The sequence below is a fragment of the Corythoichthys intestinalis genome, chromosome 8, assembly GCF_030265065.1.
Source record: "Corythoichthys intestinalis isolate RoL2023-P3 chromosome 8, ASM3026506v1, whole genome shotgun sequence".
Taxonomy (NCBI): Eukaryota; Metazoa; Chordata; class Actinopteri; order Syngnathiformes; family Syngnathidae; genus Corythoichthys; species Corythoichthys intestinalis.
In genome coordinates this window covers 16,395,102-16,421,456 of record NC_080402.1, presented here as the reverse complement: position 1 = coordinate 16,421,456, position 26,355 = coordinate 16,395,102, and the positions used below count along the sequence as shown (strand labels likewise).

At 37.3% G+C, this 26,355-nt stretch overlaps 1 protein-coding gene across 4 annotated transcripts; it reads right to left on the bottom strand.

The window, feature by feature from the left end:
* Window positions 1–342: 342 nt before the first annotated feature.
* On the bottom strand, window positions 343–25,614 carry b3gntl1 (UDP-GlcNAc:betaGal beta-1,3-N-acetylglucosaminyltransferase-like 1). 4 transcript variants are annotated; one of them, XM_057844425.1, is made up of 12 exons: window positions 25,303–25,614; window positions 18,699–18,815; window positions 18,386–18,485; window positions 15,263–15,327; window positions 14,605–14,670; window positions 10,720–10,815; window positions 4,839–4,934; window positions 4,491–4,615; window positions 1,720–1,855; window positions 1,569–1,637; window positions 1,415–1,489; window positions 343–690 (listed from the first exon to the last, which is right to left on the bottom strand). In XM_057844425.1, the coding sequence occupies exons 1-12, from the start codon at window positions 25,426–25,428 to the stop codon at window positions 610–612; spliced, it is 1,152 nt and encodes a 383-aa protein (XP_057700408.1). In that variant the 5' UTR covers window positions 25,429–25,614; the 3' UTR covers window positions 343–609. The 4 variants fall into 4 exon arrangements, with proteins under 4 accessions (XP_057700408.1, XP_057700411.1, XP_057700409.1 ...); XM_057844428.1 differs by lacking the exon at window positions 25,303–25,614 and adding an exon at window positions 20,127–20,721; XM_057844426.1 differs by lacking the exon at window positions 14,605–14,670.
* Window positions 25,615–26,355: the final 741 nt, after the last annotated feature.

Sequence of the window (26,355 nt, the reverse complement as noted above, 5' to 3'; positions counted from 1 at the left end):
GTTTAAAAAAAATTGGGGGGGGGGGGGGGGCGCAATAATTTATTAGATAAATTATCGCACACTAAAATTTGTTATCGCGACAGGCCTAGTTATCCGTGTATATCCGTGACTTTTTTTACAGACGCCAAATTTTTCATTGTGACGTAATTTGTTTAAACGTTTAAAATATGCGAGTGAATCATTTTTTAAAGTCGTTTTTTTAAACTAAATAATAGACATCAATGAATGATTCTAAGCTAAAAATGACATTTAGAGTAATAAATATAATTACTTACCTTGTTTTTATGGCTAGGTTGAAACAAAAACGGTTGCACGACGTCTGTAAACGGGGGTTTTCAGGGTAAAACGGACAAATTAAAAATAGTTCAGAGGCTGAGTGCACCATGAATCTGCTATGACAGCATCTAGACATATTGTTCTTTCAAACACAACAGTTCTTTTGGCTTAAAATACAGCAGTTTATTTTAAAGAGGGGTGCAAGAGCAGAAACTGCTTTTTCAGTCTTGTCTGTGTTTTCTGCCCTGTGTTTACAACTTGGAAGAGCATCCTTTGGGTAAAATGTACAATTGGGCAGATGATGTTGAACTTACAAGATTTCGCTCCGAGCAGTCAGTTGAAATGATAGAAGTCTACTCCTTCTTTTAACTGTAATGAGTTGAGGTTTTCTTCTAGAACACCACCTGTCATGTCCTAGACACATCAGAGACATTGCATGAGAGGAGGGGGGGACTAACAAAAAAGAAAAATGCAACATGTTTTCACAAAACTTCATTAGATGTACTTTTTTTTTCTTTTTTCAAAACTAAGATTTCTCAAGCAGTCCCGATGATTTCCTTCCGTCAAAGTTCTATTGAAGTATTTTAATGCTCGAAATTGTAAAAAAATTAGCATTGGACAAACAGAAACCAATGCAAACTGTAGCTTGCAAGCAGTTTAGACATCCTGTTGTTGTTATGATTTTATGAACAATGTGGCATTTAGCTGACAAATTTGGGATTGAGTCCATGTGTTTGGCAGAGAAAATTATATCCACTCCATGTCTAATTCCCATAATTGACCAATTAGTATCGGGGTCAGTGTAGATTTGATGTCTAAATCTAAGCAATAAACAGGCTGTTTGTCACCTGGCAGTCTGAATTACATTGTCATTCCTTTGTTTTTGCATCTGCGTGCACTTTAGAAGGTGGAATTTGCAAGACATGTTTTCAAAATTTGACAAGGTTGATTTTAGATGAGCTGCTTTGTTGATGTTTATACAAGCGCCATGTGATCAAAGATCAGGCTGCTGCCTCTACCCATTTCCTGCAGACCTCCTGTATGCTACGTCCTGTGCCAGACACACGCCCTCGCTTATTATGTCGTTAACTCAAATTGCAGAGCTGTGGGTCAGAAAGCGAAAACATTTTCAACTCACCATTTTGACACAGATGATAAAAGGGGGTGACGCATCTTTGTAATGCAGAATTGGAATTTTTGGCTTCGGTCGTTCCTAAAAGGAGGTGTCATAACAATATCAGTAATTGCTGTAAGCGCACTGATGTAAAGTGTTTGCTTGTAATTAACCTCACCTTGGAGTCCTCATATGTGTAAAAACCCTTATTAATTTTGTTCTTGTCCACATCACAGAAAGCTCTCACCTTAAAAAAGGACATAACAGCAAATGGATACTTAGTATACTTGAGTACTCTTGATAATACATTATACGACTTAACGACATACTTTCTTCTGATTTGTGGCGTCAAGGCATCGGTACAGCTTACGACCTTGTTTTCCAGCATTCCATATGGTAAAGTTTTCCCACGTGCAAATGACTCGCTCCTGAAGGAATTCCACACGCAGTTTCCAAAGGGTTTCCCTGACAACAGAAAATGCATAAAGAGAAATACCGTATGTTAAACCTTATTATCTCCATCCACATTCATATGTTTTTTTTATGGAGCAAGTGACTATATTTGATAAGCTAAAACAAAAAAACGTAACCCCATAAGAAGCTGACATCCATGCATGTGGACATCACATTTTGGGTCATGTAGGTCACAATATTAACATCTAGTATGCGAGTATGGCCAACATGATCCAAAAGGTTATACAGTAATATGAAAAAGTATCTGAACATTTTGGAATTCTCACATTTCTGCATAAAATCACCATCAAATGTGATCTGATCTTTGTCAAAATCACACAGATGAAAAAAACAGTTTCTGCTTTAACTAAAACCACCCAAACATTTATAGGTGTTCATATTTTAATGAGGATAGTATATAAGAGGAAAAATAAGTAAGTGAACTATCACATTTAATATTTTGTAGTCCCCCCCTTTGGCAACAGTAACTTGTATCCTGTAGCTGCAGATCACTCTGGCACATCGATCAGGACTAATCTTGGCCCATTCTTCTATACAAAACTGCTGTAGTTCAGCAAGATTCCTGGGATATCTGGCATGAATCGCTGTCTTTAGGTCATGCCACAGCATCTCAATAGGGATCTAGTCTAGCCTTTGACTCCAGAATGTGGTCACTCCAGAACGTGTATTTTGTTCTTCTGAAACAAATCTGAAGTTGACTGTGTTTTGGATCATTGTCTTGTTACAGTATCCATCCTTTTTCTAGCTACAACTGTCTGACAGACGGCCGCAGGTTTTCCTGCAAAACATCCTTATTTACTTTTTAATTCATTCTTTCATTAATGATTACAAGTTGTCCAGGCCCTGAGGCAGCAAAACAGCCCCAAATAATGATGCTTTTTCCACCATGCTTCACGGTGGGGATGAGGTGTTGATGTTGGTGAGCTGTTCCATTTTTCCTCCACACAAAACGTTGTGTGTTACTCCCAAACAATTCAACTTTGGTTTCATTAGTCCACAAAATATTTTGCCAAAACTTTTGTGGAGTGTCCCAAGTGCCTTTTTGCGAACATTAAACAAGCAACAATGTTCTTTTTTAGACAGCAGTGGCTTCCTCCTGAGTATTCTGCGCTGAACTCTCGGCGTCATCTTGGGTGGACGGCCACTCCCTGGGAGAGACGTGACGGTGCCAAACTCACTCCGTTTGTAGATAACTTCTTTGACTGTCAATTGATGAACATCCAGACTTTTAGAGATGGTTTTGTGTCCTTTCCCAGCTTTATACAAATCAACAATCATTGATCGCAGGTCTTCAGACAGCTCTTTTGTCCGAGCTATGATGCACATCAGACAATGCTTCTCAACAAGACAATTCTAACCAGGTGTGTATTTTATAGTGGGTAGGACAGCTTTGAACCACTCATCAGTGAGTGGGCACACACCTGACTTAAATTGTTTCGTAAAAATTGGTTTCAATTGCTCAATAAGTCTGCTTAGGCAGAGAGTTCACTTACTTATTTTCCCCCTTCTGTCATTGTTTGTATGCTATCCTCATTAAAATATGAAAACTTATAAATGTTTGGGTGGTTTTACTTAAAGCAGACACAGTTTTTTTCCATCGGTGTGATTTTGACAAAGATCAGCTCACATTTGATGATGATTTTATGCAGAAATGTGAGAAATTCCAAAAGGTTCAGATACTCTTATACCACTGTATGCACAAATGAGGACACCAGGTCTCAATTACAATTATAAACATTTTGAATTAATTATAATTACTGCATTTAAAACAAATCGTTATCTAGTTTTAGGAATAAATACAATTATAAATCAATAAGATGGAAATGGATTTTTCTAGATTTTTGAAGCTTTTGAACATGTTATGCTCCTTAGATGAGGATAACTTCAAACTGAAAATTTTCACTAGAAAACACCTTTCTGATGTTAGTTTACCATCATCCTGCGAATCATTGGGGGTAACGGTCTACTATTTAAAAAAAAAAATTTTTTTAGATTTGTTGACACCATGATATTTAAAATCATATTTTTCCCTTAAAGTGATTTTTATTCGCAGTTTGAATAGCGTCCCAACAGTTTTGGAATTGGCTTTGTATTTCCCATTAGAGAAACGCATCACATTCATACACACACCAACTCAGTATGTCTTTGGCACCATCTTAAATTTTGTTGGAAAAACTTCTCACCTCACAAATGTGGTCTAAAATTACTTTTTGTGAGCGAGGCTTTGGAAGATGATGGTTTCATTTGTCAGAGGAAGTAGCAAATGGGGTTTGGGTGTTAAGGAACTTAGAGTGGGGTGTTGGGTGTAGAGTAAGCAAGGCGAGCTAAATATAGGCTTCCTCAAATAAGACGGATAACACATGATGACAGACAGAGAAGATGATGATCGGTTGAATACTGCGTACACATCTTGAGAAAAAAAGTAAAAAAAAAACAAACAAAAAAAAAACGAAAGGGGTTAGAGTTTGACGTTCCTGAACGCATTGTAGGAAAGTGATGGATTGCATGTACAGTGTATGTGTTGATCTGAGGGACTCTGGGATGCCAGTGGGCAGCTGTGAGTAGTTGAATTTGAAGGATCAACACCATGTTCAAGTATATTCGCTTGAGCACGAGTGAAACTGACTCTTTGACGGAGTGTGTGGTGGCCTTCTCATGGTAACGGTACACCACCAAGCAGTGGTCTACTCTGGTGACAAGCCCTCCTTGCCGAAGACTCTGGTAAAAGAAGATCAAATCCTCAGGGACTCCCTGGTGACAATGAATGGAAGAGAAGAATAGAATTACCACTTAATTACTGCAACAGAAAATTTTGTCATTAATATGCTATATAAGCATTTCAAAGTTTCAATAAATTGGGGTTAAATATTTTTGCATGATTCTGTTCACTAAAAAAGGACTAAACTTCAGAATTTAAACAGTGTGTTTGCTCAGTAGAAGTAACACAATCTGGAGTGAAAAACTGGTGTCTAACCTTTCCCTCCTCGTTGAAACATCCAACAGTTAGAAACCAATCTCTTGAGCAGAACCATGTTGGCATTATAACTGTTGGTCCATGAGATGTGTATACCTAGGTACAAGAACATAGAGCATGACATCAATCACCAAAAGATATACATTAAAATGTGTATAGATCAGTGTTGTTAATCTTACTTTAAAAAAAGTAATTAATTACAGTTACAAATTACTTCTCCCAAAAAGCAATTGCGTTAGTAACTCAGTTACCCGAATGTAAAAGTAATTAATTACTTGGCAAAGTAACTAGTGATAATTTTCATGTTTTTTTTCTCATGATTTTTTTTTTCTCTCTTTCACAAAAAAAAAACAAAAAACAAAAAACGAAAAAAAAACAATGTTCTGAATAAACCGTTAAAGTTGTTAAAATTGCTCCCATTATTGCATTAGTTCCCTTCTGTCAACTTTCGACATGTGTAAGTTTTAAAACTGTTTCATCATTTAAAGATAGATTTAAGTTTAAGATTTTGCCGATTTAGGAGCATTTTACTTAGCTTTGCTAGGAAGGTTCTCTACAACAGAGTCTCCTTAAAATGTCTACTGCTTTAAGATGGCGGCTGTTTACTAACGCATCTAGATCAGTGTATAAAGTATATCTTGCTAATGCCATCCTGTCTGTCATTTGCATCTGGTTCTATAGTATGTGATATCTAACGTAGCATCATGTGGGCCTAGTTTGTAGGCTATCGGCTACAATCAGGTCTTATGGAGCAACCTAGCATCGCGTTTGCAACGGCGTCCCCACTCCTGCTCTGCTCTCTTGTCTTCGTGAGTACGTCTCTCTCAGACTTTTCGTGCGCATAGTAACGCACGCCTTTCCCGCCTCAGTAACGGTAATGGCGTTGCCAAGATGAGAAAAGTAATTGATTAGATTAATCACTACTGAAAAAAATAACGCCGTTAGTAACGCCGTTATTAACAACATAGATACAGATACAGTATTAACTGCTCATTTTGCCATCTGGATTGGACAGGAATCCATATTTGACAGGCTCACCAAAGTTTGACAAAATAAGATTGGATAAATGTTGCCTGGTCTGTTGGGTCTCAAATTCAATCAACAACATGACCGCATGGATTCATCCTGCCTTGCATCATATCAACAGTTCAGGCCGGTGGTGGCTGCGTAATAATCATGGGGATATTTCTTGTCATACTTTGTGCCCCAAGTGCCAATAGTTGCAACGCCACATCCTAGCTGAGTATTGTTGCTCACCATGTCCATCCCTCTATGACCACAGTGTTCCCATCTTCTTATTGGCCCTTCCAGCAGGATAACGAGTCATTTTATAATGCTTGAATCATCTCAGACTGGTTTATTGAACACCATTCTCAAATGCCCTCCACAGACATCAGATCTAAGTCCAAATGAGCACCTTCAGGATGTGGTGGAACGGGAGATTCACTTCACCGATGTGCAGCTGACAAATCTGTAGCAACTGTGTGATGCTGTCATGTCAATACAAACCAAACTGAGGAATCTATACCACAAAGGATTGAGGCAGCTCTGAAGGCAAAATTGGGTCCAACGACCAGGAAGGTGTATCTAATAAAGGGGCCGGTGAGAAATTCTCCCCTTGGCTAAAAGCGTGCTCTCGAGCAGAGGTGTATGATTCTGGAATGTACAAGGAAAACAAAGACTAATATCTATGTTTTGGCTTCTTCTTTTCCTTGGCAGCTTATCCTGAACCCCCCTGAAACCGCATTATGAGCTGTATATCAATATCTTCCCTGACCTATACCTCAATGCTTTACAACTTCTCATTATTCTTTTTTCCAACCTTCTATCCTGAGCATCCGGTGACGGTTGTCACGTTTAGCGTGTTGGGGTCATTTCAGGTTAATCCGTTCCTTCCTCGGTTGCTCACTATTTCACACCATATGTAAATGTGTGCACTTAACCTTTATGTGCATACAATTGATTGTCTTAAATCATCACAGATGAAAAACATTGCAAAAACCTCAGTCAGCTGGAGGTAATCATTTAAATATGGGCACTTGTGTGTTTATGTGCATTCACCGACGTACATTTGGCTCTTCTGTTGCAATATTTCAACACTTTACAGATGTAAACTAAGGCCAAATGCATGAATCGGATGAATAAAATGTGAGAAAGCATGAGAACGGTGCTGGACGTGACTAGTGAGCAGGGTTGGGGAGGTTATTGATAACCATACCTAATGTCCTGCAGATGAACACTCAAGAGCGCTGCTCTGGATCAAGTTAAGCAAGCACCACCCTGAGTAAATCTCTGGTTTACATCTACCTTGACTCTGCTTCTTGACCCGGCCAGCCCAAGCAAAGACACAGAATGTAGAGAAAGATAAGCGCAAAGGTAGCAATTAGTTTTGAGGCTACAGAATGTAGGAATGATCACATTCTCATGAAATATGATATCATATAAATATCCATGAAAGCCTGGTAAGGCTTCATGCAGATGCGTGTGTGGAAGAGAACCTGTCGCCCTAGTGACAGTGTGTTTTGCTCAGACAGCAACAGTAGTTCCAAAACTGCATTCCATTATTACATAAATTGAAATGCAGTATAGTCTATCTATTTGTCTTGCTCACATTTTTTATTTGTAATAATATGGGGACACAACAAACACACATTTCTTTAGAGTGCTTCTCATAAAACTCGCTTACTGGATATTTCCAGGACGCACCAAAGGTAGATGTCACGATGCTATTTGACAGCATAGTTGCTTATTGTTCATAACTCAAATTCTATTTACAGAGGCAGTTGTTACCTCCTTTTTTAAAAACTTAACGAAGATGCAATCATCAAAATTATTAGTTTCAGTGTGATTGCGGCTCTTCAATTAATAATCATAAAATATTTTAAATTTATTTTTTGATTAGGTTCATTATGGTGGGTGAACTGGACCCAATCTTAACTGACAACCCCTTTATTGTTAATTACACAGGACGCGTATGCGGTCAAATAAACATTTTACAACTCTGCACCACTACACTACGAATTAGGGAAGTGACAAATTATCGAAATGGTGATATATCGTGATACTTTGTATCCCAAAAGGTTATTGATATACTCCTGCCAAGAATCGATATACCGTTGGGAAGCTTACAGGTTGCTTTTTGTTAATTTTAGGGCATTCACGGGTCACTTTCTGTAGAGTTTGAGTCATTGCCTACTCATTTGGGGAGATTATTGGGTCAATTCCTGTTCTGTAACCCAGAATATACCGGAAGTGGCCCATAAATTCCCCCAAATCAACAGTAAGTCACCCATAACTGCCCCAAAATCAACACAAAGTGACCAAAAATGAGCATCAAATGGCCTGGAATGCGCTCAAAATTAAACTCATTTGTTGCCATTGGCCGCCATAGACTTCCAATTCGTTTGAATCGGGAGGGATGGCAGCGAATGAACAAATGTTGAAAAGAAATACCCTCCCAGCTCAAACGGATTGGATGTCTACTAGTGATAAACTCATTCCAATTAGGCCTGAACGACATTGGAAAAAACTATTGCTGCGATTTTTGGGGGGTTTGCGATATATTGCGATATTATATTGCGATATTAAAAAATACTTATATATATATATTTTTTTTTAAGAAATTTTACTAGATGACTTGAATAGCTGTTTGGAAAGACTTTGGATGACTCATCATGACCACAGTGTACAGTATTCCATCGTTTTTCGCAGTAAATAGGGACCTGAACCCGCGGCGATAAGTGAAAAAACGCAAAGTAGCGCATACCCCCCATTTTTGTGTGTGTGTGGGTGGGGGTGTGTGTGTGTGTGTGTGTGCGCGCTCAATGTATCTATTCAGATCTAACTCGAAAGAGATACATATAAGACATGTTTTTTCTCACTTTTTTCCCCCAAAGTATGATTTCAATAAATGTATGTATAAATATATTATAATAAATACTTTTTAAGCACTTCAAATGTAATAATTATGATCAGTTTTAAACATAACTGTCCCACTGAATCATTTTTAAGCAAGAATAAAGTACTGTAGTAGAAAAATGCTTGGCTTTATTAAATGCTTCTATTTACCTAACATGGCTGTGACTCTTGGAGTGACATGTAGAAATTACAAACTCCTCATAATCACTTCTGGCGTTTATTTTATATGTCTCGAACGTCTCCACATTCTCCCCCCACAGACACACACATTCATTCCAGCCCGCGCTTCCTTGCAGAAACTGTTTAACAAGTTAAACGATGATTGACAGATTGCTGTCCGGCTTCTTTGGCCAGATCAAAGCCATCGTTAACTCTAATAAGCAAAGGCCGCAGTGACTGAGAGCTGGGAAAGGGGGTGAGAGAGGCTGTGCGAGCGAATGAAACAGAACACAGGTTTGTGGATTGGAAAAACAAAAATAAAAAAACTATCGCACGTCCTTGCGATGGGACTATCGCGCATGCGCACATCGCGATGGCGATGTTTAAACGATATATCGTTAAGGCTTAATTCCAATTCACAGCAGAAGGATGAAAATAGCTTGATTTTCTGTTTATTAGTTGTTTTATACAATATCCTAGAATGCTTTCCTGACCAATTTATCGATATTCGTCGGATCACCATATCGTGAGATCATCGTTAATGTGAGCTTTGTATCGCAAATTGTATCGTATTCTAAGGTACCAAGAGTTTCCTACCCCTACTAAAAATGGCCCATATTTTCCAGGAGCTCCTATTATTTTTCTTCTAATGTAGGCAGCCGTTTCCCTGCGGAAATTCTTCACTATTAAGCAGTGAAATAATTGACTGTCTTCAAGAGTTTTGTTCTCTAATTCAGCGGACCCCAACCTGGACCGGCAATGTGTGGCAGAAAATCACAGTAAATATTAAATAACACGGCATTGCTAAAAATGGACATTAAGTGCAGGGAAAATGTAACTCACCATACGCTGAATCAACCTTTTTTAACAGAGGCTTCTCCTAAAACTTGATAGCAAATATCCTTGGTCGAAGGCATCATAAGTTCTTCTCCAATCGTGAAAGGTTTCTTAGCTTCTGAGGTACGATGCTCTCAGTGCATTCGCTTTTGTTGCCTCGTTTTCTAGCTTTTAACAACATATTATGCAGAATGGATTTGGTTGTAGGCTCCACTTCTGGCTCAGCAGGTGGCCTTTTCCCCATAAAAAAGCTGTCCAAAAATGTCTCCGCCTGCAGCACACAGCCAACAGCAGCTAACATTACTGTTTACATTGACTGACGCTGTGCTGTTATCGGTGTGCAAACATCCCAGTAATGGTGGCCAACTACGAGAGGGCGACGTACAAAAATCCCTTCTCGGATTTGTCAAAAGGGAGAGATTGCCAGATTGCGGTCGTTAACAAATTATTCATGATTTCTCTGCGGCCTGGTAGCAAATACGCCACATACTGGTATGGTTGTATGGTATGGTACTCTATGGTTGGCGATCACTGCTCTAATTGACTCACTTCGTTTGCTCCCTACTCGTCAAAAGAAATACACACCATCTGGATTAAACGTTAATATTTTGGCACTGTGAATGTGGACATCACGTACTATTGCAGCACTACAGTATAAGCATACCCAGATGTCCTCTGCAGATGGAAGCTGCTCCGTAAACTCACATTACAGTTGTGTTTGCAAAACTTCACAATTCCACTACCAGCACTTTCCACTACTGACAGATGGCAACGTGACCCACTTCCTCTGAGTTATAGAAAGGTCGCCAGCGATCCTGTAGCTCACGTCCATTCCATTTGCAAATATCCGTGGAAACGGCAAGGGGCAGGTAAATATCCTGTTTTAAACTGACCTGCTTGCAGCCTGCCACATGACCCCTTAGAAAGGCCCACACAAAAGAGATTGCAGTGAACTCAGAGTGTTTACTTGTGTTAGTAGTTGATCTTGAGTGATTGTGTTGATCCAGCGTGTGTAACGTTCCGTGGATCCTTCTGGATCGCGTCGAACTCTACAGCCTATCAACTGTAATGAAAACACACATTCATAAGAAGGTCAACATGGTTTCTTTTCAAATAAAGTTTGTAAATATATTTTTAAAAACATCAAACGAAATTACATTCAGTGGTACATTGGGTACAATATAACATCTAAATGTTGTTGTGACATGGGATTTGAAAAAGGTCACAAAAAAAACTAAAAAAAACCTAAAAATACTCAAAAACAGATGTCGTGATGATTTTGTGCCCCTTTTTTTAACATTTCAAAATACTGTTTATGGTGATAAATGTATTAGCCATAAAACTTACAGTGTTTGTTAGTTTCTTGTTAGAGAAGGATTACTGTATTTTTCAGACTAGTATTTAAAATGTTCAATTTTTCCAAAAACTGACAGTGCATTTTATAATCTAGTGCACTTTCTGTATAAATTCTGATAGTGTTTAATGATTACAAACATATTATTTCAGTTCACAGAGTTATTTCGGTCTGCCTTACTGTATTATACTTCCTCAGCAATGTGCTTAAGTCACATATTTATCATTCATCAAACCAATAAATAAAATAATAGCACAATAACAAATAAATAAATAAATAAAACAATAATAACAATGTTAAAGGGAACCACGGATAGAAGGACATGTAGGTCTTAAAAGACACATCTTATTATGAGTTATAATAATTTGATTTTAAAACCCTTCTCACTGTTTTTTCTTCAATAAAATTTGTAAAACTATTTTAACTAGCAGGTCGCCATTGTTGTTAAAGTTGCAAGGCGGTGACGTCACATGGGCACGCTGCCGGAATTCCACGTGCCACAAAAAACCTTGTCACTCTTTGATTATATAAGGTAGTGATTTAAATACGCCACTAGGTGTCAATGACGTGTTTTAAATTAATTACGGATCAAACCAATTAGTGCGTTTTGTCCCTTGACTGACGCCGTAGTTTTCCTTTCACCCAGAGTGGGGTGTAAGCAGGGGTGAAAGTGGTCAGAATTTCTTGCCGGAACTCCCCAACGTAAAGGTCGCCACGGAGGCAGAAATTTTATTTATTTATTTTTATTTTTTCTTTTGGATGGGGGCAAAACTACTTAAATGCAAAGAAACTGTTTTGGTCAGTTATTCTATAACACATACAAAAACTGATTTTCATTCAGTATTTTTTCAATGATTTGCAAAATAAAAGTTAACAAAAACAGTTATGACCCCATCCGCCATCTCCTAATTTTTATTTTCTCTCATTTTCTCACGTACTAAATGCCAAATCTCAATTTTAGCTACTTAAGAACATGGGGTGTATATTAAAATTAAAGATAATAATAATACATTTTATTTATAACGCACTTTACATTTGAAAAACAAATCTCAAAGTGCACATTGCCATGTAAAAAAGATAATAAAAATAAAAAGACTAAGAATAAATGATCCATTTTCTGTTGCATTGCCCCTTTTTTTTTTCTTTTTGCTGTTTCAGAAAACATGCACGTTTGACGTGCATGCACGGCCCTGAATCTTATACCGGAACTGCGTTCCTGACCGTTCCCACCCACTTTCACCTCTGGGTGTAAGGGAGAGAGAAAGGAGAATGGACATAGGCGGTCAGATTCGTAGTTCGGACCGTGCCGTTTATTGGCATAAGCTTTGGCAATTCCTTCACAACAAACATAAGTATCATATAGTGAAAATACAACAAAAATAATATTCATATCTCTAAAAAAATAGTGTTAAAAAATAAGTGCTTCAATCTGTATTAATGAGGCCCATTGTGACAGTTATACACCAGTGCAAAGAGAACTGGCGTTCACAAATTCAAAATCCAAATAGACATTCAAATTACACATAAAAGTCATTCAGACTTTGGTCAAACTCAATTTAAAATTTTTAGCAGCTCGTTTAGCTCAACAAATACACTGAATGGCAATATTTAGTCACAATATACAAACTATGATGCTGGGAGCCATTATCGGGAGTCGTTTTGTTGTTAGGACGACACTCAAATTAACGAAAATCACAACGGACCCAAACTAAACAGGAAACTACGGCGTCAGTCGAGGGACAAAACACACTCATTGGTTCGATCTCTTATTAATTTAAAACTTGCCATTGACACTTTGTGGTGCATTTAAATCACTACCTTACATAGACACCTTGAAGTACGGCAGCGTGGCCATGTGACGTCACCGCCCTGTGACGTCAACAACAATGGCGAGCTACTACTTTATTTATTTATTTAAAATTTTAAAAATTTTATCAAAACAAAAACATTAAGAGTGGTTTTAATATCAAATTATTATAACTTGCACTAACATTTATCATTTAAGAAATGTCTTTCTATCCGTGGTACCCGTTAAAAGATACGGCACATGAATAATCCAGTGTGCCTTCTAGTCCGAAAACTTTGGTACGTAAAAATTACATCACTTTTGTTTTTAACTCTCTGCACAAGTGGTAAAATTATACTTTGGCCTTAATCCTCCAAAGTTCCATCTCTTCTTAATAATGTGATCAATTATTCTTCAAAGATGAACATTTCTTGAATTTTTTTATGTATAAAAACTAGGGGTGTCAAACGATTAAAATTTTTAATCGAGTTAATTATAGCTTAAAAATTAATTAATCGTAATTAATCGCAATTAATCGCAATTCAAACAATCTATAAAATATGCCATATTTTTCTGTAAATTATTGTTGGAATGGAAAGATAAGACACATGATGGATATATACATTCAACATACGGTACATATGTACTGTATTTGTTTATTATAACAATAAATCAACAAGATGGCATTACCATTATTAACATTCTGTTAAAGCGATACATGGATAGAAAGACTTGTAGTTCTAAAAAGATAAATGTTAGTACAAGTTATAGAAATTTTATATTAAAACCCCTCTTCATGTTTTCGTTTTAATAAGATTTGTAAAATTTTCAATCAAAAAATAAACTAGTAGCCCGATATTGTTGATGTCAATAATTACTTACACAATGCTCATGGGTGCTGAAGCCTATAAAATCAGTCGCACCCAAGCACCAGCAGAGGGCGGCAAAAGTCCGAAAAACACAACAAGTACACATTCACTGTGTTTTAATCTGTTTGAGCGGGGCATTTGTGCGTTAATTGCGTCAACTATTTTAACGTGATTAATTTAAAAAATTAATTACCGCCCGTTAACGCGATAATTTTGACAGCCCTAATATAAACATTTTCAGCAGTTATGTTTTAATGGAAATGGTGTTTCATAATCAGATCACCTCTTTAGTCATTTTACTTAAGACTTTGATATTTTTTTGCCTCAATGCCGACCCAAACTCTACAGTCAACCCAAAGCAGATGGGAGAAGCTGTGATTCTTGATAGAATAAAACCAGAAAGCTGTTTTGCATTTAGACTCATTGCTGTCAAGTGAAAAAAAAAAAAAAAAAGACAGGCGTAGCAGAAAGGGACAGGCTGTTTGCGCAGGGCGGCAGGCCTGCTGTCTCTGTGCTGTCTCCTTCACTTCCCTCACACACATGACCCCTAACCCCTGACCTTTAGGGCCACAGAACTCATCAACACCAGAAACCGGTACTGTTCTGCATGCCAATATTGTGGCACATCAAAACAGTTGTTCTCATTGTGCAAATATATTACTAAGGTTAGGATTTGGTTAACTTCCGATGAAAAAAACATTAAAGCAGAATGCAAACACATGATAGTGCCCTGTGACTGAGGTATTAGTGTGGAGGCCAGACAACAGAAAGTATAGGATTAAAAAGGAAGGACAACAAAACAGGAGGGAAGTCAATGACCGAACACTTATTGGAAGAACTCACAGAGCTTGAATGAAGGACAGATGCCTCAAACTGCAGGCGAACTCTTTGAGGTAACATAACGTCATCCTGCAACACACTTAGTATTAGAATTCACACTTAATTTCTAACGTGAGTTAGGATGCAAACAAAAATAGTGTCTCAATGTTCATTTACTATTTTAAAACCTTGACTGTATTAAAATTAATTATCTATAATTGGACAAAAAGCATTCTTTAATCCTCATCTGGATTTGAGCTTCTCGACATGATCATGCAAATTGACTGGAAAAGATCACACTTGTAACAACATTTAACATGTGGCTGTCGTCAAATAAAGTCTTAAAGAATAACTTCTACTTGACAACATTGAAGTCTCTACGACTCGAAATGTGTCAAGAAGAGACAAGTACAAGCAAGCTGATCTAAGAAATTGTTTAACTATTTTATTAGAACTCTATTGGACTATCAGGCACTATTTTTTTTCATGGTCACCTTCCACTGGAAGGAAGAAAAGCCTTTACGTGCAGTTAAAATGCATACAGTAGAATAAGCGATGAGGTCAACCTAAATTGATTAGTGACCGAACGCTCCAGACCGCTTTTCCATTAAGTTTTTCCAAGTCGGACCTCAGAAGACAACTGACGTTTTAATAGAAAGAACATAAGCCTGCACACACTTACCGCATCCTGAAAACACAAGTATTTTCCAGAGCTCTGTGCAATGGCCTTATTCTTTGCATGTCCCACTAGAAGAAAAATGATCAATATTTTAGATTTCCATGTAAAATATGTAATTCTGAAACGGATTAATCATTAAGTATGACTTTAGGTATGAAAAAATATATAATCTGCTTAAAGCTAGAGAAGTGAGCGTGCATAATTAATCATCATAAATTCTTGATACCTCCTTAGCTAGTGTTGTCCGATAATGACTTTTTAACCGATATCCCAATATAGTCCAACTCCAATATAGTACAACTCCAGAAATCAGATACCGATATCAAACCGTTACAGATATGCGGTCGTGGATTTAATATGTTATGGTTCTAGTATAATGTATTAATGTTCCATACAATTTAAGTAAATGAGCCATAATGTCCCTAATTAAAAGGAAGGTGACGACAAAGCATTACATATAGACCCTACCCACCGACGTCACAAAATCACGTGCTCGCTGTATGGTTCCGCCCCCTTGTCCGTCATTTTGTGTCTGTATTATCAATGGTCTCAATTGATCGAGCAATTTATAATGCATTTCATGGAAGACCCGGTGCTTTCAAATGCCGTAAACTCACTTGATGCGTTGCATAAAAGGCGTTATGTGGAAAAGCTTCAGTTTATCCATTCGCCAGATCCATATTTGATGCCTAAATCTATGTTTTTCGACCCACTGTCTCCGCCGTATTTGCCTGACATCTGCTAGCTAGCCTGATATGTACAACTATCTTGTCCACACAAAATCAGCCTATTCTCACGAAAGTTTGAAAAACTTTAAGAGTTTGGAGGCTTATATATACTTCGTTGCTGGTTGGGTGAAACAGGTCCTCGTCCACGAAAATTCGGCAGGAATCTATCTTGTGCTTGGAAAGGTGAGTTACGAAATTTTCAATTCAAAATCTTTTGTTATTGCTAACATCCACTGTCAAGTCTAATGTATTTCATGTCGTTTGTCAATGGAGTTAGGGCTTTTAATGTTTATATGGTTTAGCGATAGCACTCTCACTACATACATACGTGTATGTTGTCGGCGATTAGCCTAGCAATGATCTTAATTGTGGTTGTCAGCCCAAAACCCTCTAAATATATATTAAATTCATCTTACCAGATATAAAATGACTACTACATAATCTGTGGTAATCGTTTGGAGCCCAGTTTTCTCGTCGAATTGCAGCAGCCCATCTCGCTCACTTCTCTCCGGGTCTCTCGGAATCCGGTAGAACTTCAAGTCTCTCCGTCTTCTCCGTCTATCTTCTCTGTTATTGCAACCGACCGCCACACACGCCTTCACCATTTTGATTATTAATATTAACGAGCAGAAAAACACGTCGTAAATAGGAGGAATGTACGTAGCCGTAACAGGTAAACATGATGTGTTGACGGACAATTGGGCGGCACCAGTCAGGAGGAAGGAGTTGTGACGTCACGTGGGTAGGGTCTATACAGGCAAGCGAAAGACAACGACAAGTCCAGACAATTAATTGTCAATGAGTCATTCCCAAAATGCATTTTGTTGTGTTTTTGCACTTTTTTTTGTATTTCATTACTTTTCTTAGTGAATTTCTTTCTGGCAAGGCAGTAGTAATATGTAATGAGTTTATAATTCATTATTTTCAGTCATTTATTGATCATTTATTTTTTGCACCATGAATTTAAAGGGTCTGCTAACATAACAAATCTCAAGCATCTTAATTTGGAGACATCTGAGTGGTCATTAATCATAATTACTGTGTTAAGCTATGGCCAGCCATTTTTAAAGGCAGAAGGCTTCTCTAATCAGATGGGAGACAACATACATAGTGGCCCAAATTAGGATTGTCCCGATCATGTTTATTTGCTCCCGATCCAATCCCGATCGTTTTAGTTTGAGTATCTGCCGATCCCAATATTACCCGATCCAATTGCTTTTTTTTTTTTTTTTTTGCTCCCGATTCAATTCCAATCATTCTCGATAATTTCCCCGATCATATACATTTTGGCAATGCATTAAGAAAAAAATGAATAAAACTCGGACGAATATATACATTCAACATACAGTACATAAGTACTGTATTTGTTTATTATGACAATAAATCTTCAAGATGGCATTTACATTATTAACATTCTTTCTGTGAGAGGGATCCACGGATAGAAAGACTTGTAATTCTTAAAGGATAAATGTGACTTTGTATATTGTGACTAAATATTGCCATCTATTGTATTTGTTGAGCTTTCAGTAAATGATACTGCAGCCATTTAACCTCTGCCCAAATGCATGATGGGAAGTGCAACCATGACTGTGCGTAGGGGCACCAATTGATATATCTTCTCTGCGTTGGGAAAGAACTAAGGGTGTTAAGAAAATGATCAACTACTACCTTTACCATTCTTCCCCACATTGCTTCCCACGTTACTTTTAATTGCTGAGCGAGGTATTGTAAGGCTTTAGCCACATAAAAAATGGCTCCAAAGGCTGTCAAAATTCTCTCTACTCATTATACGCTGCTTTTAGCGCTATCTATAGGTAAAACGGCGTCTTTATAGATTGTACGCGACAATGCGTGAGTGGGTCGTGCAGCGCATGCGATAATTATTTAATGTGATTAATTAAAAAAAATTAATTACCGCCGTTAACGCAATAAATTTGATAGCCCTACTTTAAGCCAAAACTACTCTGGATGACTGTAAGATATTTTGTCTGTAACGTTAAATACAATTAGAAAACGATTTAAATAAAAAATATATATATATTAAAGAAAGGCATGTCCGATATTTTTTTACCGATTCCGATACTTTGAAAATGACGTGATCGGACACGATCGAAATCCAATAATGAAATACCAATGACAGCATTATTTGATATTTAAAAAATGCTTTTATCGGCCAATATTATCAGTTACCCGGTAATATCAGACAATTCTAGCCTCAGCCAATGAAGTTGCACATTAGATGGTGTGTAGCTAAAATATCAAAGTGGAATTAATTTAGACAACATTTGTACAAATCTCAGTGTGTGAATGTGTTTTTGTGTTTAAAGACTAAACTTTTAGGTCACGCATCATTCTGGAAAACAATTGCCTCTAACGAGGATTGAACAACACAACAGACCTCCTCTTGGTTGGTCCGAGTTGTGGCCACTGACCACCACCGAGATGCCCTTTCCCTCAAACCTCTGCTTCCAGGCGTCCACCACTTTTCTGGAGTCATCCTTGAGGTCAAACAAATTGATACATCTAGGCTAGATTGATACTGTACATTCATTGACGGATTTTAAAAAATACATTATATTAATGCATATTGCATTGAGGAACATTTTTGGACACAACATTTTTAGCTTTTAAAGAGAGTGAATGCATGCTGAAATTTTATAGAAAATTCAAGTCAAAGCAAATATGTAGAAAGGTAAACAAATGAAACCTACAGTGCTTGCGTCATCAAAAACGGATAGTTCCATGCTCCCAGTGAAGTCTTGGTCTAATATTGCTTGCAGACACTCATCAAGCCAACAGGAGGCGTTGTACACAGGCATAATGATACTCTGCAGCAGAAGATAAAATGCATCAGTAATAGACATGTGCCGGTTACCGGTTTCACGGTTTACCGTGGTGTGAAAACGTCGCGGTTTCAAAACCACTAAAATTTTCCGTCATACCTTAGTACGGTATTCGCTATTTTTCATGTGCCAAAATGCAGCCGAAGTGGCTTGGTGCGGCAGCGCTCACCCTTCCCGTTTGTTGCCGTGAGTGTCAGTAACGCTATTCTGCTAAACAGCCAGCAAACCCAAAAACCAACCCTCGAAACACAAGGCGTACTTTTCTTCAATTTATTGAGCTCTCAAATCGTGGTGAAATATACAAATGAATACATTTAAAACGTTATACAATTGTATTTTTCCACATGTGAGTAGGTTCAACAGGATAGCAGTAGCACCATGGAAAAGGTCGCCAAAAACAAAACATGCATTTTCCTTTCAAATTCAATATACAAACTAACTAAAACTTACAAAGACGAATGTTAGCCTAGGCCAGTGCTTCTCAATTATTTTCTGTCACGCCCCCCCAAGGAAGAAGAAAAATGTTTCGCGCCCCCCCAAACTCTCTGCCGCCAGTGTAAATAGTATCATTTGTCTATAAAATTACTATTATAAATACGCATCTGCCTAACATTGTGTCCTTTTTTTCTAATAAAGAAAAAAAGTAACATAGATCAACTTATAATAAAGTATAACTTTATTAACATTGTTTTGTTTGTAACAGAGAAGACTTGACGTGCATCAATTTGCCTGAATTTAAAAAAAAAATCACATCCAACTAAAAAATACACTCAAGGTACATTTTTGACCATTTGATACAGAAAAATAAAATGTAATAAAATCAGTAAATAATAACAAATTAAAATTGATTAGAAACATTCACTCATGAGGACAATGTGCCAAAAAATTTGACCGAAAAAAACAAATCTGAATAAAAGAGAAAAAAAAAGTGTCCTTGGACAGGAGAGTTTTTATTTTTGCTACTCACAGTATTTACCTCCTTTGCAATGGTATGTAGTTATTTTGCAATTAGCATGCTAACAATGCTCACTGGTTTACTGATATAACACTGACAAAGCAGGACGATTGTTGGCAATATTCGGCACGTTTTCACTGAAAAAATCAAGCGGCTTAACAATGAGATTGGGGTCTAATGTCTTTAAGTGGCGTCTTAATTGATTTGGCTTCTGGCTGTCTGCTATAACTATTTTTAGACACAGTAAACAGTGGTCTTTCATCATCACCCACTGTATTAAAAGTCAAAGCTAAAAGGCAAACGGCACGAAAAAAGCGCATTCACGGCGGCCGAGGTAGAACCGTAGGTGAGGGCGGTCGTCGTGACGATCCCAAGCCGAAAATGGCACTTCTCGGGCGGCGACGTGAGAACCGGACAAGGCAGTGGGTCGCTGCGTGAGTGAGTCCGGTCGGAAAACGGCTTTCGAAAACGGCGGTGGCACACTGCTCTTCATATCTGTTGTCTGTGTGTGCTGAGTGCTCTTCCTTAGTTCAAAAATACTGCGCGCACTCTGAAAATGAGAGCGCCACTGCCACCTACTGAGTGGATGTGCAAGTACACTTTATTCCAGTACGGCAAAAAAAAAAAAAAAAAAACATGTTCCCCGAGGTCACATGCGCCCCCCCTGGCATCGCTCTGCGCCCCCCCAGGGGGGCGCGCCCCACTATTTGAGAAGTATTGGCCTAGGCTAAGCTGGGAGAGCAGCTTGGTCGACGTTTTATGTCTCACAGCCGCTGAGTGAGAAACAAGCTTGAATGAAGGGGGGAGAAAAAAAAGGATCGCGTCAAAGATCGCTAATTGCGAAAGGAGGTCTCACTCCTCACTTTTTGTTTTAGATGAAACCTTGAAACCTCAACAATATTTACATTTTAACTAACTTATAAAACTAACTTATACATTTTTACCTAACTTATTAACTTATGAATTCTTTGTTCTTTTTACACAAAGGCATGACATCATGTAGAAGAGAGTTGACACAGTGGCTGAAAATGGCGAAACTTCAGCTCTCCCCCTCAAAAAAAGTCATACAGTATATATTTTAAATTTTATTTAGAAGTGTTCTTACTTTTTTATAGCAATTATTTTGTTCTTGCTCTATTATTGAGCAACTTGAGCTCTGGCTGTGGGTATAGTCTAGGTTCTATTTATTTTAATTTTATATAAAATATTTGTTATTTTTTGTTAATTTATTTATTTTCACATTAATTTATTTTCACATTATATTCATGTTCCAATCTGCAAATATGTTCTGAAAAAAAAAACCTGTTCAATGGAAAAAAGTTTTTTTTTTTTTTTTTTTTAAACCCATACATCTCAAAATTTTGGAGCTATAATTGCAATACCGTGATACCGTGAAACCGCGGTATTTTTGCTCACGGTTATCGTACCGTCAAAATCTCATACCGGCACATGCCTAATCAGTAAGGACGCCATGGAAAAAAACAATACACCAAATGTATAACAATGTACTTCTAATTTTGTCAGATTTAATCGCGATTATTTGCTAGCAGCGCCTCCCATTTAGCATCAATTGAACATCTATCACCATGCGTGGCAGCCACTGAGGTGAATATGCAATTGTATTGATGTAAGAAGTGTGCGATTTTATTTTGGGAACATGAGAATTACTAGAGGTGTGCAAAATTTCCGATTCTTAGATTATTCGCGATTCGGCCATGGAAGATTCGAGAACGATTCACAAACATCCAAATTCCGATTATTGAAATATGCGAAGTAAAGCGGAAGTACACAACACTCAGCACGCCGCGCGGTCTTCGGGACGGAACGGAGCGAGAGTAGCTAAACATCATGCTTCCCATTACCCGGCCCCTCGGGTAATGCCAATGCTCAACTCACGGCTCTAGCTCAACTCATGCAACGAGATAAAAAAACACAACAACATACCTGACTGCTGCCGAAAAGCTGCTACAAAGTACATCCATATAATGTTACGGTGGATATCATTTATATAGGACTAGATGCAATATAGATTTGGTAGTGTTAGCAGCACATCTACAAAAAGCTAGATGCGGGCATTATAAACGGCCGCCATCTTAAAGTAGTACACTTCCCTGCAAGGCTGTTGTAGCGAACCTTCCAAGCAAACCTAATTAACTTTTTATCTAAAATACTCCTAAATCGGTAAAATATTGACTTGAATCTATCTTTAAAATAGTTTTAAAACTTTCCCATGTCGAAAGTAGACAAAAGGGAAATTATGGAATAACGGGAGCAATTTTAACAAATTTAACGGTTGATTCACAACATTAAATTAATTGAATGTAGTTTAAAGCTGCTGATACAGAATGGGGACTGGAGTTTTTTATTTAATGTTATTTTTGTTTACTGCTATATGTTGAAATACTACTACTGAAATAGTAGTGTGGTTTAGCCTGAGAGTATTTTTGAACCATTTTGGAACTAATGTACAAAAAATTAAAAAAATAAATATAAAAAAAAAAAAAAAAAGAAAAAAAAAGGAGGGGGGTGCATCAATAATCGTTTTATAATCGAATCGGAGCCTCTGAATTGTAATCGTAATTGAATCGTTAGGTGCCCAGAGATTCCCAGCTCTAAGAATTACTGTAATAAATTGTAGAATGTAGAATTCCCAAAAGTGTTATCAATAAACTGTTTCCGGCCCACTTCCAGGTTGAAACACGTGTTGGTATGACCTAACTTGTACTGTACGTACAGTGCCCTCCATAATTATTGGAACCCCTGGTTAAGATGTGTTTTTTAGCTTCTAATAATTCTTTTTATTCAAATAATATGGGACCTTAATGGAAAAATGAGAAAAATCCAACCTTCAATACAAGTGCATTTATTCAGTGGGGGAAAAAATCCCACATAAAGAAATAATTATAAGCGAAACAGCCCCACAGCATCACTGACCCACCCCCATACTTCACAGTGGGTATGAGGTGCTTTTCAGCATGCGCATCTTTTGTTGCACGCCAGACCCACTTAGAGTGTTTGTTGCCAAAAAGCGCAATCTTGGTCTCATCTGACCAAAGCACACGGTCCCAGGCTTCAACTGGGACAGAAACAGAAATGGTTCACCAGACACAAAATCAAGCTCCTCCCATGGCCATCTTAGTCCCCAGACCTTGTTTTGTTGGCAAAAGGGGGTTGTAGTATTAACACCAGGGGTGCTAATCATTGTGACACACATTATTTGATGTCAAATAATTATTTCTTTATGTGGGATTTTTTCCCCCACTGAATAAATGCACTTGTATTGAAGGTTGGATTTTTCTCTTTTTTTCATTAAGGTCCCATATTACTTGAATTAAAAAAAAATATTAGAAGCTAAAAAACACATCTTAACCAGGGGTGCCAATAATTATGGAGGGCACTGTATATGCAGAGGTGTATAGTAACACGTTACATTTACTCTGTTACATTTACTTGCGTAACTTTTTAAGAAAAATGTACTTTCAAGAGTAGTTTTACTAAGCCATACTTTTTACCTTTACTTGATTGGATTTGTGGAGAAGAAACGTTACGCTTACGCCGCTACTTTGGGCTACACTAGTCGTTACATTTTTCCCCTTTATTCTACTTTATAGAGCAATAGAGTTTAATTTTTTGCCAGAGATGATGCCAACAATGGCTCTCCCAGTTTCACCAAGACATCGCAACAATAATCACATGACTCAATGACAGCTATCAGACTCAAGCTTGTCATTCTATGATTACGCCGACCTGTTCAATCACGTGGCGTCTTTAACGCACCGTAAAAAATTAAGTACTTGACATAGAGCGCTACCGTCAACATGACTCGAAAGTGTGGATTTTAAACTCGCTCAGTTTTTATTTGACACCGACTGACCACAGAAATCCAGAAATATTATCCTTTTAATTTCATAATAGGAAATGTTTTCTCCACTAGAGGGCACTCATGCTCTTTGGACGAATAATGCTTCATTTATGTAATTTTGTTCTCTCATCAGAATTCAGAGATTTTTGTTTGTATTTCTTTGGCTTAATGTGGTTATGCAAAAGGTACAGTACAATAGGTACAGTTCATATAGATAAATTTGTGTTGAGAAAAAAATTACAGTGGTACCACAACATACGATCGCTTTGACGCACAATCTTTTCGACATCCGACGTAAAATTTGACTCGCCATTTGTTTCTACATCCGACGACACGCTCTAAATACACTGATCTATGATAGCATCGCAGTTTCTTTATTTTTTCCCGCAAGAGGGATACATGGCAGATTTCCTTGAGAGGACTGAACATGGATTCCAACAATGCTAGTGCAGGTGGTGAAAAAAAGGAAAAAAGGTGATGCTTAACGTTACCATTGACAAAAAGATAAATATGATAGAAAAATATGAGCGTGGGGTGCGCATCCGTGATATGGCTCTCTCAAGAATACAACTGTAGACGGTCTATGATGGTCCTCCTCCGTTCGCCAGTCTTTATAAGTTAAGGTGGCAATTATTATTGTGGTAACATCGCCAAAGAAATCGCCAGCTTCGTCAGGTTTTTAATCATTTATTCCATCAACTTGTGACTAGTCTCAAGTGAAAGTGATACTAAAATGGCTCAATCAAGTCAGCCACGCGATGCGTTCAAGTACACCTCGCAAACACATTCACCACATTAGAACCCGGTTTGTTACATTATTACAGGTATTATTATTGCTATTATTACATCATTATTCCTATTTTTATTCATAATGTATTTGTTTTGCTCTTCGTAATTGATACATGCATTAGTACCATCAATGTTTATTGAGACTTTAGTGTAGGTTTTTGGGCTGTGGAACGACTTCATGGAATTATAACGTATTCTTATAGGAAAATCCTGCTCAACATACGACCATTTTGATTTACAAAGTCCTGGAACGAATTAACTTTGTATGTAGCGGTACCACTGTACCATTGTTTAAAAAAGCTTATTCTAGCTAATTTTATTTGACTGTCTTATTTTTATGTGATTGGTTTCTGATTTTACCTGTGCTTCTGTCCGTTTTGCTTTTTACTTTACTATTTGCTCTTTTACTCTTTTATTCTTCGTCTTTTTATTTATTTTTTTGGGCAATGTGCACTTTGAGATTTGTTTTTCAAATGTAAAGTGCGTTATAAATAAAATGTATTATTATTATTATTATAAAAAATCAAACATTGTAAGCAGTTACTCACAATGTTACTCATTACTTGAGTATTCTTTTCACATAATACTTCCTTCACTTGTGCTTGAGTGCATTTTTTTTTTTTTTTTTTTTTTTTTTTTTTATGACTACGTTTACTTTTACTTGAGTAATATTATTTTGAAGTAACGCTACTCTTCCTTGTGTAAAACCTTTGGTTACTCTACCCACCTGTATATATGGCACTGACTTATTCATGAACTCACTTTTAGTGTAGCCTACTTAAAAAAATAAATGCAATTTATTTGGAATTTGGAGGTTGTATTCGGAAAATCAGAGCAACAGTCAGTAGGAGCGTCTTCACACCCACCACGTCCACTGCAGTCTTCTCCTGGTCCTCTTGTTCTTCAAGGTCTGTTTCGGCTCCATTATGCACGGTACGGCGTCGCTTTGGAGGCTTCATATTAACCTCCAACTCCCCGTTTGGACAGTCCATGGTTATCGAGTAAGGAGTAAGAAGTGTTACAGGTTACAATGAACAGGTAAGACGCGTCATTACCTTATAGTGTAAAACTAAAAACTTCAACGTACGACTTCGATGTGTTTATTTTAAATAATGGTAGTCAACGGGGCATTTTAACAAGAATAGCTCTATCACATGTAAGTGTAGTGACTGAGCACTGGTTTCCGCAAACAATCAACCTCGCTCTCCGATTGGTCACTGTTAAGCACTGTTTGAAACGTGATTGGCTACTTTTTTTTTTTCAAAAAACTTTATTTACACTAAAACAAATACAAACATAGAGTGAACAATTCACATACAATCAACATATATACAACAACAAAAATAATAAATAAAAAGGTGGGGGTTAATTTTAACACAAGCTGTACTGTTTGCAAAGTCTCTTGGTCCTTATGGCCTTGGGGTTCAAACAGGAACTTAAATCGGCCAAATATAAAGAAAACATTATCCTTAAACATGAAAATTTGGTCTTTGATTAGCATATTTACCACAATGAATGTGAAATTTTGCCAATATTAAAATAACATTTATAATATATCTTTTATCCATTTCTCGTTCTTCAACGTTGGACAGGCCAAACAAAATATGTCTAAAAACAATTTTCAATGATGGCTCACCTTCAGAATTAATATAATTGTTCAGGTCAACCGAGAGAGTAAGAACATTCCCAAAACAAATGGGAAATAGTTTCATCTGCATTTGTACAAAATGAACATAACATATCAATATTAATTTTAAATTTAACCATTGTTGTCTTTACAGGATAACACCTGTGAAGTAATTTGAGTGTGACTTCTTTAACTTTATTTCTTAATAAATATTTTCTAGGCAAAAGCCAAGTATGTTCCCATTCAATATCGTCGTATAAATTATTCCAATAATAAATCGCTGCAGGTTTGG